Source organism: Gavia stellata, chromosome Z (assembly GCF_030936135.1).
Source record: "Gavia stellata isolate bGavSte3 chromosome Z, bGavSte3.hap2, whole genome shotgun sequence".
Taxonomy (NCBI): domain Eukaryota; kingdom Metazoa; phylum Chordata; class Aves; order Gaviiformes; family Gaviidae; genus Gavia; species Gavia stellata.
In genome coordinates, this window is record NC_082637.1 from 27204055 (window position 1) to 27222028 (window position 17974).

At 39.2% G+C, this 17974-nt stretch overlaps 1 protein-coding gene across 1 annotated transcript in view; it reads left to right on the forward strand.

Moving 5' to 3' along the window:
• Positions 1 to 17507, forward strand: part of TBCA (tubulin folding cofactor A) — a 40481-nt gene extending 22974 nt beyond the window's left edge. The window contains exons 2-4 of the mRNA XM_059833993.1: positions 1657 to 1762; positions 12071 to 12157; positions 16336 to 17507. Of these exons, the coding sequence (XP_059689976.1) occupies positions 1657 to 1762; positions 12071 to 12157; positions 16336 to 16416 (274 nt within the window). The 3' untranslated portion in view covers positions 16417 to 17507. The remainder of the gene's footprint in view (positions 1 to 1656; positions 1763 to 12070; positions 12158 to 16335) is intronic.
• Positions 17508 to 17974: the final 467 nt, after the last annotated feature.

Genomic DNA, 17974 nt, shown 5'->3' on the forward strand with positions numbered 1-17974 from the left:
TATAGTCTTTCTGGAATTTTACTCAAGCTGTTATTTCAGTGGTGCTTTTGTGGCAGCTTCAGTTTACAAAAGGTTCTTGTCATCCCAGTACCATGCTGTCCCTCCTCAGCAGCCCTTCTAGTTGGGCACTTAACTGTGACAAATTAGAAATTAATTTGCTCTGATGTGCTAACGTGACCATGAAGCTCTCTAGCAGACCTTCATTTATTCTCTTTTTGTTTTTATAATATATTCTTTACTACTTGGATCTAATTATGTTCTTTTGGCTGTTAAGTTCTCCTTAAACAATCTTATGTAGGCTGATCTGATACTTATTCTTGTTGGGGGAACTATTTTCTTTGGCACACTGTCAGGTTTGCAGTAGCATCTCAGTGTTTGTTTTGGTCCTGAATTAGCTGATCAGAAATTACTTCATCATTCTTCAAATCCTAAAGGATGTTTTGGTTCGGATCTAGCATTGTGTAATCCAACGTATACCTAATGAACATATGTAACGAATTGGAAGATGCAAAACAAAAATTGCAGTAACAACAAATAATCAAGTTTGATAATGGACTTGCAATGTAAAAATTACTGTAGGGCATCAGACTAGACTACCTTAATATTCCCTTTTGACCTTCAAAATTTTTTACATTACTCTTGTATCTACGCTTGTTAGCAAAAAGCATCTTGCTCCCAAGTACGTGTCCATTATTAGGATTAAAAGATGGATTCTTCTCCCTTTGAAAGATAGGCCATAAAGAAAAATGCTGTAACATACATTATGGAACTCTTTCTTTTGTCTATAACCCCCAAACCAGCATCAAGGTAAATTTGAGAAAATACTCTAAGAAACACAAAACTATGAGGCTACTGTGTAATTCGGGAATTCTACTTTTCATTATTTTGTACAAAAAATAGTATGGGAAGTAATGCATTTAATGGCATGAAATGTAGCGATCAGGAAAAAAACATTCTGGGATCACAGTCTGCGAACCTGGAAGTGCTGTTTCTTTTCATTTACATGCGATAATTTTTTTCCAAGTTACTACTAAGAAGGATGTCTATCATTATTCATCTAATAATGCAGGTGCAGTGGTGTTATTTAGTAGTGAACAGGAACGAGGAAAGGCCACGTGACAATAACAGCCAATATAGGTCACTTGCAAAACCATCAGAACCTGGATGATGTTGAGAGAGCCTTGCAAATGCCCATCTAAAAGCTGATGATAACAACGTTGTCTTGCAGACATCTTAATATTCTTTGTTTTGGCTACCTGCGATATGAGGAGTTTTTTGAGATAAGTAGCTTTCTTCTCTGTACTACTGTCTTTATTAGCAGTCATCCAGATCTACAAGGCAGCTTATCTAGATGTTTCTGTTAGGTATTTGAAATTAAGTACCAATACATAGCTTTTTTTAGGATATTCTGTGCGATAAGCCCACACAGATTCTTTAAAAGTATTTTTAATTTAAATTAATCTTCTAAGAATCATTTTACATTATAGCTAAATTCAGCATTTCCTAGATGCATTTTTTTGCAGTGGTTAAGAGCCTTTTTTATAAAACTGTATTTTATCTTATAGGGCTGCAGCTTTTAGGGGTTTTTTGTTATTAGTGGTGTAATTTTTTACTGTAATAGAACAAGATTAACACAATCACTTGGTTTAATTGCAGATTGGCAAAAGAAAAAGTTATGTATGAAAAAGAAGCAAAACAGCAAGAAGAAAAGATTGAAAAAATGAAAGCTGAAGCATGTGATGATTATGGAATTAAGAAGCAGGTAAACTATCCTAAAACTTGTTTTATAAAATCCTTCTTTGCTTTCATTTAACCATAGTCATCCTTAAATAAAAGAATTTCCTGTACCTTTTTGCAGACTCCTGTTGTATAAATACTAGACTAAAATCCTGTCAATTATAAAAGTCATAATAAGCATTTATAGAAACTTTCTTTACTCCAGAACTGTTAAATTATAAGGAGACTGCATATGGATTACTTAGCACTTGGTGTCAGAATGGCTATCCCTCACTGTGTGAGGCCATCATGAACTCTCTCAGAAATACCAAGAACCTGAAAATACATGGTCTGGATGCATTTAGGTAAACTAAGTGCTTGCTGGTAAGTGCAAATGTTACAGTGAAGTGAGAATGCTTGATAGTTAATATAAAGTCGAAACATTTCAGCTCTTGAGTATACTGGTATCCCTTTGGTGAAATCACAGACCTCAAAGAGAGAGAGCAGTGGGTATGCTGCTGCTCCTAGCAGCTGCTAGAGTTTGTAGTGAAGTCACTGACTAGCAAAGTGCATGCTGTAGTATTATCTGCTCAAGGGTATGGTTTAGTGTCACTATTACAGTATGATTACATTTTTCTTGGAAGGTTCCGCAGAAAGGACAGTGGTTGCAGGCAGTGGGTACGTGCCCTTTTGGAAGGAGTGTTAAGTTGCCTTCTCACTGAGAGAAGGCTAGGGAGATCAGTGTTTATTCTTTACAGAAGTGTGTCATGTCTGTGTTTAACTGTGGCCTTTATATTCTTTCAACTAAATCTGTTATCTTTTAACTATGTTTTTTCCCAAGCCTTTCCCAGATATTTTCTCTTAAATTTTCACAGAAACTGAAAATGTAAATTAAAATTATTTTCACTTCTTTCAATAGTCTGGTAGCCTCATGTAATAAAATCTAACCTACTGTTCTCCCATCTTCATTTTTAAACAACGGAAGAATAAGTTAAACAAAACTAAAATATAAAAACTAACAAAAAAACAAGATGGGAGAAAGCCCTTTTAGAACAAGCTAAAACAACTTTTTTAGTAAATTCAGATTTCAGTTCACGTCTATATGTCCTGCCTTGCTTTCATCATGCTATGGGAAAGAAATACAAATAAAGAATTTATATACAAATAAAGAATTGTATTTTTAGAGCTGAGCTGTCTTCTGCCTCACTACGGACTGAAATTCTAAGATCCTACAAAATAGTGGTCTTTCTGAAGATCTGCTGGTGCTAACAAGAACTAATGAGTGCAATTCCCATTTTTAGTGTCCCCCATTCATCAGATTATTTGACTGCACTGTGGTATTTCCGCAGTGACCTGCAAGATATCATCAAAGTCAAAAACAGTGGAGGCTGTGAACTTCTGCTGTGAAATGAAATATTACACACTACTTGAAGGTATTCTCAGAAACCAATGACAAAAACCTTCACAGAGAACAGTCTTGATTCATTCAGAAATTACCTGATCCACTTTGAAAGCAATCAGTTCCTCCAATAACACCTTCACTTCTTGTTCTTTTAGTGCACTTTGCATTCTGGAAGTTGTTAATATTTTAGGTTGTGAAGAATTTGGAGGTTCAGAAAGAATGCACACACTTTTCATAGGACCAAATCTGTTACTCTAAAGAAAATTATATAATACCAGGAGGGTTTGCTCAGAACCGTGTTTTGGATAGAGTTAATAATTTGAGACATTCTTCAGGAAAAATATCTGTAGTTACACATTTTAAGAATTGCTTTTAGTTAGTAATTCCTAATCTGAATAATTGTACTTACTTAAAAATATGGTTGTAGTCTTTATTTCAGTAATGAAAAGTAACATTAGGGGCATGGAAATGAATGAAATCATTTGAGACTAGGAGAATAATTTTAACTATTATTTTATCTGAGGTATCAGCTAAATCAGATACGTGTATACAAATGGATCCAGAGTTGAAGGAGGAATGCTTAAAAGCATTACTTACCTCTTAATGTACTACTATTCTCATTTAGCTTTCTAGTTACAACTCTGCAGTAGAACATACGGTTTAACAGTACAGAAGTGACTATGGAAAATTTTACTTTAAAATTAATAATACTGTTCCTACAGCATATGTGGACTTCAGGGTATGTCTGATCTGTAAGGAGGATGCGTGTGGATGTGGCATTGTGGGATGTAGCTTGATGGACACGGTGCTGTGTGGTGTTGGGTGGGTTGTGGCTTGTTGTTGTGTGGCATGGGTTTTGTGGGGGTTTTTTTGTGGGTTTTTTGTTGTTGTTGGGGGGTTTTTTTGTTTGTTTTTTTTTTTTTTTTTCAGGTTGGACTCGATGATCTTACAGGTCTTTTCCAACCGTACTGATTCTGTGATTCTGTGAGGGATCAGTCCCTTTGTAGAACAATAGTTAGGGTTTGATCATATTTTTCTCCTAACTCCTTATGCAGTGGGGCAGCTTGTGGTTCCTGTGAACTCAAGTGATCTCCAGTTGAGGCAGTGACCAGCTAGGGTAGCTGGCAACTGTTAGATACCAGCCTTTACCTGCACTGTCCAGAAAGACTTATTGAATGAGGACCAGATTCAGTATCGGAGAAAGAAAAAGGACAGCTTTCTCACACTGCTGGTATACACTGACCAAGATTATAACTTGAAGATCCCATTGTAGGGCAAGAGAAGACTTTGCTGTGGTAACCCAGGATAGTTCCCTTCCTCCCTTCTAAGGAGGAAGCATGTAGAGTCACAAGCATGTTTTGTCTCGTTGTCATGGTAACCCAGGATAGTTCCCTTCCCCCCCCATCTGCCCCCACCTTTGCATGGGCACCAGCGTGACTGCAGATCTCAGAATTCGGACAACAGCACCTGCAGTACATCAGTTAGTTCAGTAATGAGCAAAACAGGCCATTGCATATGTATGGTATGTTAATCAGCACAAGTTTTATTATCCACCCCTGCTGTCCTTTGAGCTTCACCCCCAAGCAGGGCTCCACTGTGTCAGGTCCCCATTTTGATCAGCATCAGTGTCCCGAGGCTCCCACCGTGGTAATGCTTTCAATAAAGCCAAGGCTTTCACTCGCTGAGTTTTGTGCGTCATCTCTGAGGGATCTGCACCTGCTTTTCACCCGTAACACCTGTATATTACCATTGTCCCAGGTGCATGTTCTGTTTGCACTACTTGCTGTGTCTCACCTCATGTACTTAGGCTGAATCTGAGCTGAGTGAGAACTCTGGTAGGTTGTATATCACAGGGAAAGAATCTCTAGCATTATAGGGCAAGGAAGCCCTTCCTCTTCCATCACTTACAGCTATTTAAAAAAACAAAAAACCTAAAACCATCACTGCCATCATCTGCAAAAGGCAGATAAGAAGTTCAGAATTTAGGGGAAAGCTTGTAGCAATTCATTTGAGCCAAACTGGCAGAAAAAACATAATAAATGAAGGGCAGTATTTGGAAAACAAAAGGCTATGAAAGAAAAATTTTCATATGTTTTTATATCTCAAAATCACACTACCTTCAACCATGAGACTTGTAGGAAAAAGGGTTATTAAGTACTTTAATAAAATACTAGATTGAAAACAATCTTATTAAAAACTGATCTACCGTATGTAAAACTTAACAGGTTTGTAGAATTTAGGAAAAAGTATTAAAAGACTTTTGATGTATTCCACCAGGTGTGAAGTCTGCATATAGTTTCTGTAGAGGGTCATGGAGTACCCTGACTGGTACCAGCAACTAGTGCAGTTGTACCTCCATGTGGATTTTTTTGCAATGAAGCCTTAGTTTCTACACATTTGTAATGGTTCTCAATATATGAAGATTTTACACAGAGCTTCATAACACTTTATCTGTAATAGAGTCTCTTCACACTGTAATCACTTATGAGTCCAGACTAATGACAGGAACCAGTAGTTTTCTGTATTTCTATGGTTGACGTGTCTTACACATAAAAGCATTAGATGGGAAAGGATGTTTGTTTATCTTGAGGCTTGTGATTGTAGGAAGAGCCTGGGGTATCTATCTCTTGTTTCCTCTCAGTGGGATTGTAGATATACTCTGGAGTTTTTGTTAAGTGTCAGCATTTTTACTGATAAATGATACATTTTCATTTTTTAAGAATAGTTATACTAAAGTTCCAAATTACTTCTCTTGTAATGTCATCTCCAGATGAATTAAAAATCCAATGGACTTAACACAGAATTTAATATCCGCATGCCAAAGAGTGCATGAAGTACATCTTGCTAATACACAGTTTTTTACAAGTATTAGTGAAAACAGCAGTATTTCTCTTGCTTTGTTGAGTAAAAGGTAGAGTAGCTCCTGAAACAGCTAAAAAGAAATACATTTTGAAACAATGTATATTGTTTTGGAAAAGTATTCTGGAAGATGATAATTTGCTGCCAATCTTGTTACTGGAGGAGTTCTCACTGAAGGAACATTGTAATGTTCTGTAACTCTATACTTTTTCAATGTCTGTTAAGCCTCAAAGAAATACTCTGGTTAGCTCAGTCAGCTTTTTACCTTTTTAGCTCTTTCCACCCCTCACCTAACTCGTTCAGACAAAGTTTCATTCTTCTCACCAATCAAGTACAGTACGATTAGATGAAACACACAGTTTCACTTCAGTCTGATTATTTTCATAAGGGTTTTTTTGGGTTTGTGTTTTTTTTCTAAGAATAGATGATCTGTGCTTAATAATCTGAATTCTACCTCTAGTTGCTTAGGTAAAGAGGCACTGGAGATGCTAATGGAGAGTCTAATGCTCCCACTTATATGTTTGGACAGTATCCTTAACAAGCATAGTTTGTTTCCTTAAAAGCTAGCAACTTGGAATTCTCTGTACTAAGTACAGAATAATATTCCTATCATACAACTGGTATTAAAAATGCTTTCAAACTTTGGTTTTATTGCCTAATATGCTTTCTGAAAGAGACCAAATGACAAAAAATCATTACTGTGGATCTTCGTTTTTGCCTTCTGTTCTCCAAAGGCTGTTTTCCTTTTTCTCTAGGCAGGTGTAAATACCTTTTGGATTCCAGACTTTATGCTGAAGATTAAAGGCACTTGTGCAATATTTGGAATAAGTTAGTAGGGCAACATTCCTATGGTAGAAAAGACCTGCCACCAAGATGGGACATGATTTATTTCTTCTTCAGCTGGGCTCACTTTTCCTGTGCTCTAGAGGGAGGAAGAAAATCTGGACTTGACTTTTCTGCCTTCTGTCTATCTAGGGTACTTCTCATGTCTGTTCTGCTTCCAATTTTAGCACAAATACTACCCCAGGTATTTCATCTCCACAAAACAGATGCTGGATTCCTCCCAAACCTTCAAGCTTATTCTAAAACATCTCCTAACCAGCCTGCTACCTTTCAGCAAAGAATGCATTGCATTAAGCACGGATTCAGGATCTATATCTTACCTTAACAAACAACCAAAAAAACCCAGTAACAGAAGAAAAACCCCAATGCTCTCAACCTTTCCCCCAAGCTTAACCTCCCCCACAGAAAGTTGGGGAGGGCAGAGAGAAAATCTGGCTGTTTGTTCTAACAAAGTTGAGCCATTCCTGTTGGGAAAGCAAGTCTTTCTTTTGTCAGTGTTTTCTTTACGCCATTCCCAAAGAAACCTCTTCACTCAGATGTTTACCACCTCTTGCCTGTTTACAGGGTGAGGTTTATGCTGTTCAGGTAGAATTTTGAGTTGCTAGAAGGAAATGTGCTGCCTGCTGATTAAATGACAACTTTCTGTAATGGGTAATTGCATTATCAATCCTCTTAAGTTAATTTTAAAGGAACAATACCTGTAATTTATGATACAGAATATTTAATTAAAAACTTTTTCAGTGGAGGACATGGAGTTTTGCTTCTGTGCTGTGAAAGATCTCAATTTTTTTAGCTTCAACTCATGTGGTGGTCTCCTTTCACCCCCCACTGCCGACAATGAAGAAAACCTTACATTGGTACATTAGTGGAAAACAGCCAGTGACAGTTTTCCAAAAAAGACCAAAGGAACCCTTCTGCCTTTCATGTCCTGAAGTGATGTGCTTTAGAAGAAACAGGACCGGCCCTCACCTGAGAGGAGCTGCAGAGAAAGCTCATTTGAAATACTGAGGCATTAGATCTAGAGGGTTTTCTTCTCCTCCAGCTTTCTTGCTACAAATGGTAGGTGGCTTGTGGTTGACACGTGGCCATTTCAGTTCTTGAAATGCTCAAGCACTATAGAATCAAAACAATGTTCTCCAGTTCTTTACCACAAGCTTTTCTTCGTGGTCCTTCGGAAGTGCTTTGATCAATGTATTTGACAACACACCTAAAATGGACTGCAGTGTGTTCTTGTATCCTGTATTTGGGGATAGCTCAAGCTTCTTTTGGCCCTGCTATGTGAAAATAAAAAAGTTGCTTCAAAGGAAGTAGAACTAATAAAACTTGGTTTCCTACAGTTTTTGTGTGCATGTGGGTTTTTTTCCCTCTGTGTTCACCTTAATGCCATATCTCCTCTGAGTTCCTGCCTTCCCTATGCCCGGCTTTCTTCTACATCACCTATGCTGTCCCACTCCCTATGTCCCCACACCACCATTCTGGCCCAGCACATTGTGCCTTTGTATTCCCTGATTACCAGCGAGGCAAGAACTAACACCATGCTATGGATTTCGGTTACAAGTATGTTGATTAGCCAACCGGTAGCCTTAGCGTGACTGTTTACTTTGTGCTACAGACTTTCTTCAGTAGGATTATTAATTTTGGAACCATTGGTGTTCATGATTCTTAGAGATGTCCTTTTTTCGTCTGGGTCTCTGTCCTTCCATCAGCTATGACTGCAATTAGTCAACAGATTCCAAGAGTTTTACAAAGTTTCTGATGAAAAGTAGTTTCTTGGCAAACTGAATTATTTGCCTGTTTTTTTCTTTTCCTCCCTACCACCTTTGAGTATATCCCTGCTGTTATGATTGACTGTGCAGTAGTCAAAGGGCAATTGATTATGAGGCAGTACTTAAAAGCATGAATATATATTTGTGTGTGTGTATAATTCATACATATATGACTCATTCACATTTCTCTTTTTTTTTTTTCCTTTTGTATTTAGAACACCACTCCTGACATATAAAATGATAGTCACAATACCCTGTGACCCAGTAGTTTATTAGGCTGTCCTTTTAAGATCAAGGAAGGACACAGAGCCCCACAGATGTTTTCTTGTTTTCAAATTATTTGTGAATCTGCATATCTCTAAATCTCTTGGTGAGATGTGGGTCAACTGGAAAAAACAAACCCACAAACTCTGTTTCCATCTTTTTGAAGCTGATAGAACTGTTGTCCCCATTATACAATACATGTCAGGCTGAACAAAATTGCTTCCTGTTGCAGAATATTCAGTATCAACACTCATAAGCAGTAATACTTATTTGTAGTCTTAAATTATCGAAAATTTGTTTCAGTGTAAGTGCTTGGCAGCTCTGATCTGCCTAAAGTTGAAATAGTAGCTCTGAACTTTCATTGTAGGACTGCTAAAAATAAAAGTTGATTATGTTTAAAGCCTTGGGCATTACCTCCTCAGCTGTTTCTCTTAGAGTAGTGTTTGGCCTTTGTGCTTATTTTGAACATGTAAAGTAGTTGTCCGATTTTAGTTATGGTGCCCGTCCACTTACGCAACTGGTAGGTGGATCTGTATCTTTGCATCTGTCTGCTTTATCTGTCACTGCAATCTGGAATTTAATGGAAAACATGTTGAAGGCTATTGACAGTGCATTATGTACACCAGTTCTTTGACATCTGATCCAATTTACAAAAACCCCACAACACATTTAGTAAATACGCTATATACACCCCAACAGTTAGAGAGCTCCATCACATCTGAGGAACCTGCTTTCTTTTGAAAGATGTCAGACATCTGCTCCCTTAGTAGAAATACCTTCAATGCTGAAAGACAACTGACAAGAAATGTGGCTGGTTGAAGAGATTTGTTGATCTGGCTTTTTCAGTACACTTAAAGGAAAGGGGACGTTATCCTCGCTGTAGACACAATAGCTCTTTTGGTCCTAATTGCACTTATTGACAACAAATTCAGTTTGCTTCTCCCTGTACATATTTTTGTGCTCTATTGCTTTTGTCTTAACACTGTATTTAGATGCATTTCAGTTACTCGAGTTTTTTGATACTTCTGTTTGGCATTCTAATTCACAGAAACCTTGCAGATATTTATGGTTCTTTGCAAAGTTAAATCAGTTTCATGTAATAACTTCCTCTGTGACCTGCTTATAATTTAAACTCCTTAGGGTTCAGTCAGAAAGTTTGATAGAATTTTGATAGAATTTGGAAAGCAAACATTTTTAGAACTCCAGGCCTAAAGCTTATGCAATTATTTCAGCTTTTGACTTTGCTTTACTATATACATTTGTAACTGTAAATGGTCTATCTGGGTTTATCAGTATTACTCAAAAAAATGTGTTTTATGCAGAAGTTACAAAAGTTTGCATAGGTAGTTTGGTAATTAACTAACAATATTGGTTCCACAAAATTCCTGTTCCAATCTCCAACTGTTTGCACCTACTGAATATAGTTCCAGGATTTATCATTCTTCTGGTTTTTTATTTATTATTGCATAACTGCAGGCAAATGCAAATAAAACTCAGGTACCCCTTTGGATCTCAGGCAAATTCTGTTTTGAACAGAGTGATTGAGGTAATCTTGTTCTTTTCTTACAGAAGCCAGGACTACAGCTTACAGATTCTAGATTTATATGCCTTCCCAGATCACTTATTGAGTGGCATGTATCAAATAAGTTACTACTTTTCATATCATCTACCAGCTTTACAATACAGAACTATTCAGCAATACTAGCCCAAGGAAGTCATTATTGGATATTCTCACTCCTGTAGGTATTCTTTATAGAACAAATTTCTACTACATAAAGCAGGAGGCATCATCTCATGCAGTTTATGGCACATCTCATTCTGTGGAAGTTACAAACATTTATTTATTCATTCACTGCTGAAAGTGTAATATACAGAGTTCCTAGTCTTATTTTTAATACAGTCCAACACTAAATGCTTAAAAAAAAAAAGTGATAATACCAATGAGAACTACAACTTGGGGATGCTTAACTTTTTTTTTTTAAAACACATTTCTCACCCATCTTTGCTTCATTAAAGCAGACAGGTTTTGCCCTAGATTCTCTGAAAGAAAATTAGAAACAAAGTTTTAGAACCCTTTCTCTCAAAAATGACTTGAATTAAGAACTTAAATATATGACACTTAAAACCATGGTGATAATGTCTTACTACATAAGGCATATATGCATATTTATGCATAAATACATTCTTAGCTATAGCGTATCTTCCCTTTTACAATGACCTTTCAGTAAAAGGGAAAAAAACCCAGCAGCATTAATATTGAAAGGAGAATACAACACAGGAATGACAGAATGAAGTAAGCCATTTAAAGGGAACACCTCCTTTTGCAGGTTATCCTGAATGCAGAACAGGCTTCATATTTAAATATCCAACAGATTTTCATTTCTAAATAGATTTAACATTACTGAACAACTCTGCACACCTTTTCTTCTCCAGGGTTAGATTTCAGATCCAGAAATGTTCCATGAAATAAATGTTCCCTTGTTTAAATCTGAAGTTGTTCTCTGGAGGAGGAGGCAGGACATTCAGATTCAGTGGGGTGCCAGTTTAGTAATTTTGTTCAAAGTGCATGGTGAGAATAATCTTTCTCCTAAAATGAAGCACAAGGATAAGTAATAACTTTTTATGCATGATAAGCATCAAAAATATGAGCCTGCTGGTCTTTGCTTTTCATTTTTCTTTACCTTTGTATTTCAGTCAGAGCCTCCTGCAGTGTGCACACAATGTAATCAATAACTCAATAACTTTTTTCATGCAGTAATTATCTCTATGTGGTATTACCTGAACACTGTTTTTCTTTATTACCCAAAAGATGCAGGAGATATTTATATAACCAGCTGATCCCATTTTGGATGAAGCTGCTTCACGACAGCAGGAGAAAGTTTCTTTTAAATAGCCTTTTTAACAAATGCTGTATGGAAAGCTTATCAGGCAGTACTTTTTTCTAAGGGAAAAATTATTCTAAATACTCTTTTGCACTTAATACTTCATGTTTAATTAAGCACAAAGTAAATGGAAGTGTCCTGCAAATTAACAGAGTTTTAAGCAATTATACTAAGTGAGTGTCTTTTAATAAAAAAGCCTATTCAGAAAATAGGTACAACTGTTCTGAAGTTCCTAGATGATGACTGGATGACTGATTTTTCAGAGTAAAGACTTATCTTACAAAATAACTTTCCTACCTGGAATACATTCTCATTTCACTGGTTTCTAATTTTCACAGATCGAGATCTTACAAGAGTCACGAATGATGATTCCAGACTGCCAGCGCAGATTAGAAGTTGCACATGCAGATCTTACTCAACTACTAGTAAGTACAGCACCACAACCCACTGATCAAAAAATGCTGCTGTTCCTTGATGAACTTGGATAAAGCTGCTCATCTGCAGTGCAATTGCAGCATATTAGAACTGGATTGAAGAATTTCTTTTTTTATAGGTCCCCAAGACTGGCATCCTATAACATACCAATATTTCATTTTAGGTAACTGTCTTTGGAGACTTGGTCTTCAGCCTATGAAAACCATGTGTTATAGTATTAGAAGCTGTCTTTAAGGGAATGTATACTTAACACACACTTAAATACCAAACTGATAGAATGGACTCTGAATTCCTGTACTAGTTACATGATTAGAAAAAATAGTTCACCCATGTTAGGTAGTTTTCTAGATCATGTAGATTTATATAATATGCTTGTAGTGAACTGAAATAGTGAAAATGCTTTGCTTACTACTTTTGTTATGCTATGGACAAGAAACAAGGCTGAGTCCTTACCAAGTACTGCTTATATGATTTATTAGTGAGGTGAGCACTAATGCCACATTTTTAAGATGTGAATACCTGCAGGAATAAATAGCATCTTGTACAAATAGATTCAGTGAAACTGTACTAAGTTTGGAGATCATCAGGCCTATTTTAAAAGCTACCTTCTCATCAAGAATTCAGTTACACATGTAAATGCTACTGTGAGGCTAAAAATGCATACCCTAAATTAAGCCCCAGGCACATTTGACAGCTAAAATGCAAATCCCTTCTCAAAAGAAAACTCCAGGTGTCTTCAGGTAGTATGCCTCTACTGTTTTCAAAAATAAATGCTCAGTAGCTGGCAGGATTTAGGGTCCTTTTGTCATTCAGCTAGTTACTTGACAGTTAGCTCGTCTATATTTCATTGGCATGCACAAGTGGTGCTATTGATCCATACAGTGTGCTGTACAAACTTAAAACCAGGAATGGGGGGAGTTACTATTGTTGTTAAGAATTTGGAAGTCTTTAAGGGTTGCTTTCTGTCCTTAGCTCATCTTCAATACTTTTATAAAAATCAGCTGTATAGTAGTATGTTTTCTCAATTGTCAATCTGCTTAAGCTTCGTCCTAACGGTACTCTTGTTCCGAGCTCTGTTGTTACTGGTTCCAGTTATGCTGTCCTTGGGTTTAAGTATTTAACAGAGTAAAATAAAAGTATGCATACATCAGATCTACTTACATGACAGCCATTATCCTGGACCTTAGGGAGGACAAAAGAAATTACCTGTGCTTTGAGTCATGTAGAACTAGTGTTTTCAATAATGATAAAGCCCTTGTTTCATAGAATGGTTTGGGTTGGAAGGGACCTTTACAGGTCATCTAGTCCAACCCCCCCCTGCAATGAGCAGGGACATCTTCAACTAGATCAGATTGCTCAGAGCCCCGTCCAACCTGACCTTGAATGTTTCCGGGGATGGGGCATCTACCACCTCTCTGGTCAACCTGCTCCAGTGTTTCACCACCCTCATCGTAAAAAATTTCTTCCTTATATCTAGTCTGAATCTACCCTCTTTTACTTTAAAACTATTACCCCTTGTCCTAACCCTGCCAGCCCTACTAAAAAGTCTGTCCCCATCTTTCTTACAAGCCCCCTTTAAGTATTGAAAGGCCACTATAAGGTCTCCCCAGAGCCTTCTCCAGGCTAAACGACCCCAACTGTCTCAGCCTTTCCTCACAGGAGAGGTGTTCCATCCCTCTGGATCATTTTTGTGGCCCTTCTCTGGACCCGCTCCAACAGATCCATGTCTTGCTTGTACTGAGGACTCCAGAGCTGGATGCAGGACTCCAGGTCAGGTCTCATGAGAGCAGAGTAGACAGCAAGAATCACCTCCCTCAACCTGCTGGCCACACTTCTTTTGATGCGGCCCAGGATACAGTTGGCTTTCTGGGCTGCAAAGCACATTGCCAGCTCATATCTAATTTATCATTCACCGATACCCCCAAGTCCTTTTTAGGGCTGCTCTCAGTCCCTTCATCCCCCAGCCCATATTGATACCAGGGGTTGCCCCGACCCCAGTACAGAACCTTGCACTTGGCCTTGTTGAACCTCCTGAGGTTCACATGGGCCCACTTCTCAAGCTTGTCCAGCTCCCTCTGAATGGTATCTGATCCCTCAGCTATGTCAACTGCACCACTCAGCTTGGTGTTATCTGCAAACTTGCTGAGGGTGCACTCGATCCCACTGTCTTATGTCACTGATGAAGATATTAAACAGTCCTGGTCCCGATACGGACCCCTCAGGGACACCACTTGTCACTGATCTCCATCTGGACATTGAGCCACTGACCACTATTCTCTGGATGCGACCATCCAGCCAATTCCTCATCCACTGAACAGTCCACCCATCAAATCCATATCTCTCCAGTTTGGAGAGAAGGATGTTGTGGGGGAGCATGTCAAAGACCTTACAGAAGTGCAGACAGATGACATCTGTAGCTCTTCCCTTGTCCAGTGATGTAGTCACTCCATCACAGGCCACTAGGTTGATCAGGCAAGACCTGCCCTTGGTGAAGCCATGCTGGCTGTCTTGAATTACCTCCCTGTCCTCCATGTGCCTTAGCACAGCTTCTAGGAGGATCTATTCCATGATCTTCCCAGGCACAGAGGTGATGATGACAGGTTGGTAGTTGCCAGGGTCTTCCTTTCTACCCTTTCTAAAAATAAGTTGTGGTTTAATCCCAACCAGCAACTAATCACCACACAGCTGCTCACTCACTCCCCTTCCTCAGCTGGACAGGAGAGAGAAAATATGACAAAAGGCTCGTAGGTTGAGACAAGGACATAGGGAGATCACTCACCAATTACCATCATGGGCAAAACAGAATTGACTTGGGGAAATTAGTTTAATTTATCACCAATCAAAATCAGAGTAGGATAATGAGAAATAAACCCAAATCTTAAAAACACCTTCCCCTCACCCCTCCCTTCTTCCCAGGCTCAACTTCACTCTGATTTTCTCTACCTCTTCCCCATGAGTGGCGCAGGGGGATGGGGAACGGGGGTTGCAGTCAGTTCATCACATGTTGTTTCTGCTGCTCCTTCCTCCTCACACTCTTCCCCTCCAGCATGGGGTCCCTCCCATGGGAGACAGTTCTCCACAAACTTCTCCAACGTGGGTCATTCCCACGGGCTGCAGTTCTTCACGAACTGCTCCAGCATGGGTCCTTTCCACGGGCTGCAGTCCTTCAGGAACAGACTGCTCCAGTGTGGGTCCCCCCACAGGGTCACAAGTCCTGCCAGCAGACCTGCTCCAGTGTGGGCTCCTCTCTCCATGGGTCCACAGGTCCTGCCAGGAGTCTGCTCCAGCATGGGCTTCCCACAGGGTCACAGCCTGCTTCAGGCATTCACCTGCTCCTGCATGGGGTCCTCCATGGGCTGCAGGTGGATATCTGCTCCACCGTGGACCTCCATGGGCTGCAGGGGGACAGCCTGCCTTACCATGGTCTTCACCATGGGCTGCAGGGAAATCTCTGTTGCAGTGCCTGGAGCACCTCCTCCCCCTCCTTCTTCACTGACCTTGATGTCTGCAGAGTTGTTTCTCTCACATATTCTCACTCCTCTCTTCCCCGGCTACCGTTTCCCCGTTTTTCCCCCCCTTCTTAAATACGTTATCACAGAGGCGCTACCACTGTTGCTGATTTGCTCAGCCTTAGCCAGTGGCAGGTCTGTCTTGGAGCCGGCTGGCATTGGCTCTATCAGACACAGGGGAAGTTTCTAGCAGCTTCTCACAGAAGCCACCCCTGTAGCCCCTGCCGCTACCAAAACGTTGCCACGCAAACCCAATACAGGGGGTTTCCCTTTTTCCAGTCACCAGGGACTTTACCCGACTGCCATAACTTTTCAAATATCATTGAGAGTGGCTTGGCAACTACATCAGCCAATTCCCTCAAGACTCCAGGATGCATCTCGTCAGGTCCCATAGACCGATGTATGTTCAGATTCCTCAGGTGGTCTCAAATGTGATGATCTCTTACAGAGGGAGGGACTCTCCCCCAGTCCCTGCCTTGCAGGCCATCTACTCAAGAGGTGTGGGAAGCAAGGTTGCTAGTGAAAACCAAGGCAAAAAAGTTGTTGAGTACCTCAGCCTTCTACTCTGTTGTTACCTGTTTTTTTCATAGTTACCTTCTTAAATTTAATCTCATGTCAATTACTTTCAAAATACTCAAAAATTTTGTTTTTGATTCCAGGAAAATGAAAAAGAATTGGAAGAAGCCGAAGAGTATAAAGAAGCACGTTCCATACTGGAGTCAGTGAAGCTGGAAGCCTAGAAGTTTTTCAGTACTCTCTTTATATGCATTAGCACTGGGTCCATTCCACACTTTTATTTGACTATGGCTCTATTACTATTGTTGACTTGCTAAGGTTCCCTTTATGCAAACTGGCCTTTCTCTAACTGCAAGATGCATCAAATAAAGGATGTTCTGAAACATGTGTGTGTTCCATATTCAGGCAAAATAGAAACATTTCCAGTTCACCTCAGTTACAAAAAGGAAAAATAAAGCTAATTTAATGTAAGCGTAATAGCTAATATACAGAACTTAATCTGAACAATTCAGGCTAAGAAACAAAGTTCAGCTATGTAAGAAATGTGAGGGACCAATAAATACTTTAGAATGAAATAGAATCATAGAATGGTTTGGGTTGGAAGGGACCTAAAAGATTCATCTAGTTCTAACCCCCCTACCATCAGCTTTAGAAGCACCTTATATTTTAAATAATTTCAAGCCATTATAGCATAACGATCTGTACTGAAAAAAGGAGATGGACTAAATGACCCTTCAAAGTCACCCATCTTTTTTCTATGATGCAATTAACTGTAAATTTATCAAGTATGTACTCCTTGTTTATCTTTGAGCCCAAGACAGAATTAAGAGCTGATTCCAAATCTTAGTTTGCCTGGGGCTGATTTGTAAAGCCCAATTCACACAATTACCATTGATCAAAATTCTGGTACTTTTTCAAGAAACAGAATTTAGCAGCTGACTAGTATGTTGTCAGTTGGATCTGCTGGTAAGTGTTCTGGACTGCATGCTTTTCCTGAAAGCACCTTGGCTTTAGTGAGTGTTTTTTGAACAAAGCTCAAACCCCAGAAGAAAGGGAACTAATGGGTAAGGGAACAATACTTAATCTGCTTGGAAGGCCATTAAAACATTATTTACAAAAGCTGTGGTTCTTTCAGAATAGCTTCTCTATACAGCAAACAGCAAGCTCTGCTGATGAACAAGAAAGCTTTTTACATTAGTTTTTCTAGTTTGAAAGTGTTCTGGCATGTTCCTTAAAGGCAACACAAAGCACAGTGTACCTTTTGCGTGGTGCTATATGGAATACTCTTAATAAAACTTTTTGTTAATTTGCCTGAGTTTGGGTAAACTGCAGTTTCAGTACCTCTATTTGTGTACCTGAAGCACATTTAGAGTCATAAGTCTACTTTATCACTCTTAAACACTGTTCTGACAGATTGTCAACACCAGAAGATTTCTGACTGACTGCAGAATAATCGATTTTTGAAGTGACCCCAGACCAGTACTAGCGGTAAGAGGTGAAACTTTTTGTGACAATACTGTCGTTTCAGAAGAGTACATGCACACCTTCTCACCAGGACTGTGTCCTAGGCACATAACTGAGAAACCGACACTGCCCGGTTCACAGCACAGGTGAACTGCTATGGAGGAGAACATCTGTCTTGCAATACTCATTTCAGCCAGCTGCTTCTGTGGAGCTTCACTAGGAAAGGTAGCTGGAGTGGACAAAGCAGATCACATGTCTTAGCTGACCAGCTGCAGTCAGCGTAACTCTGCTTGCGGCCACGGAGTGGAGCATGGTGAA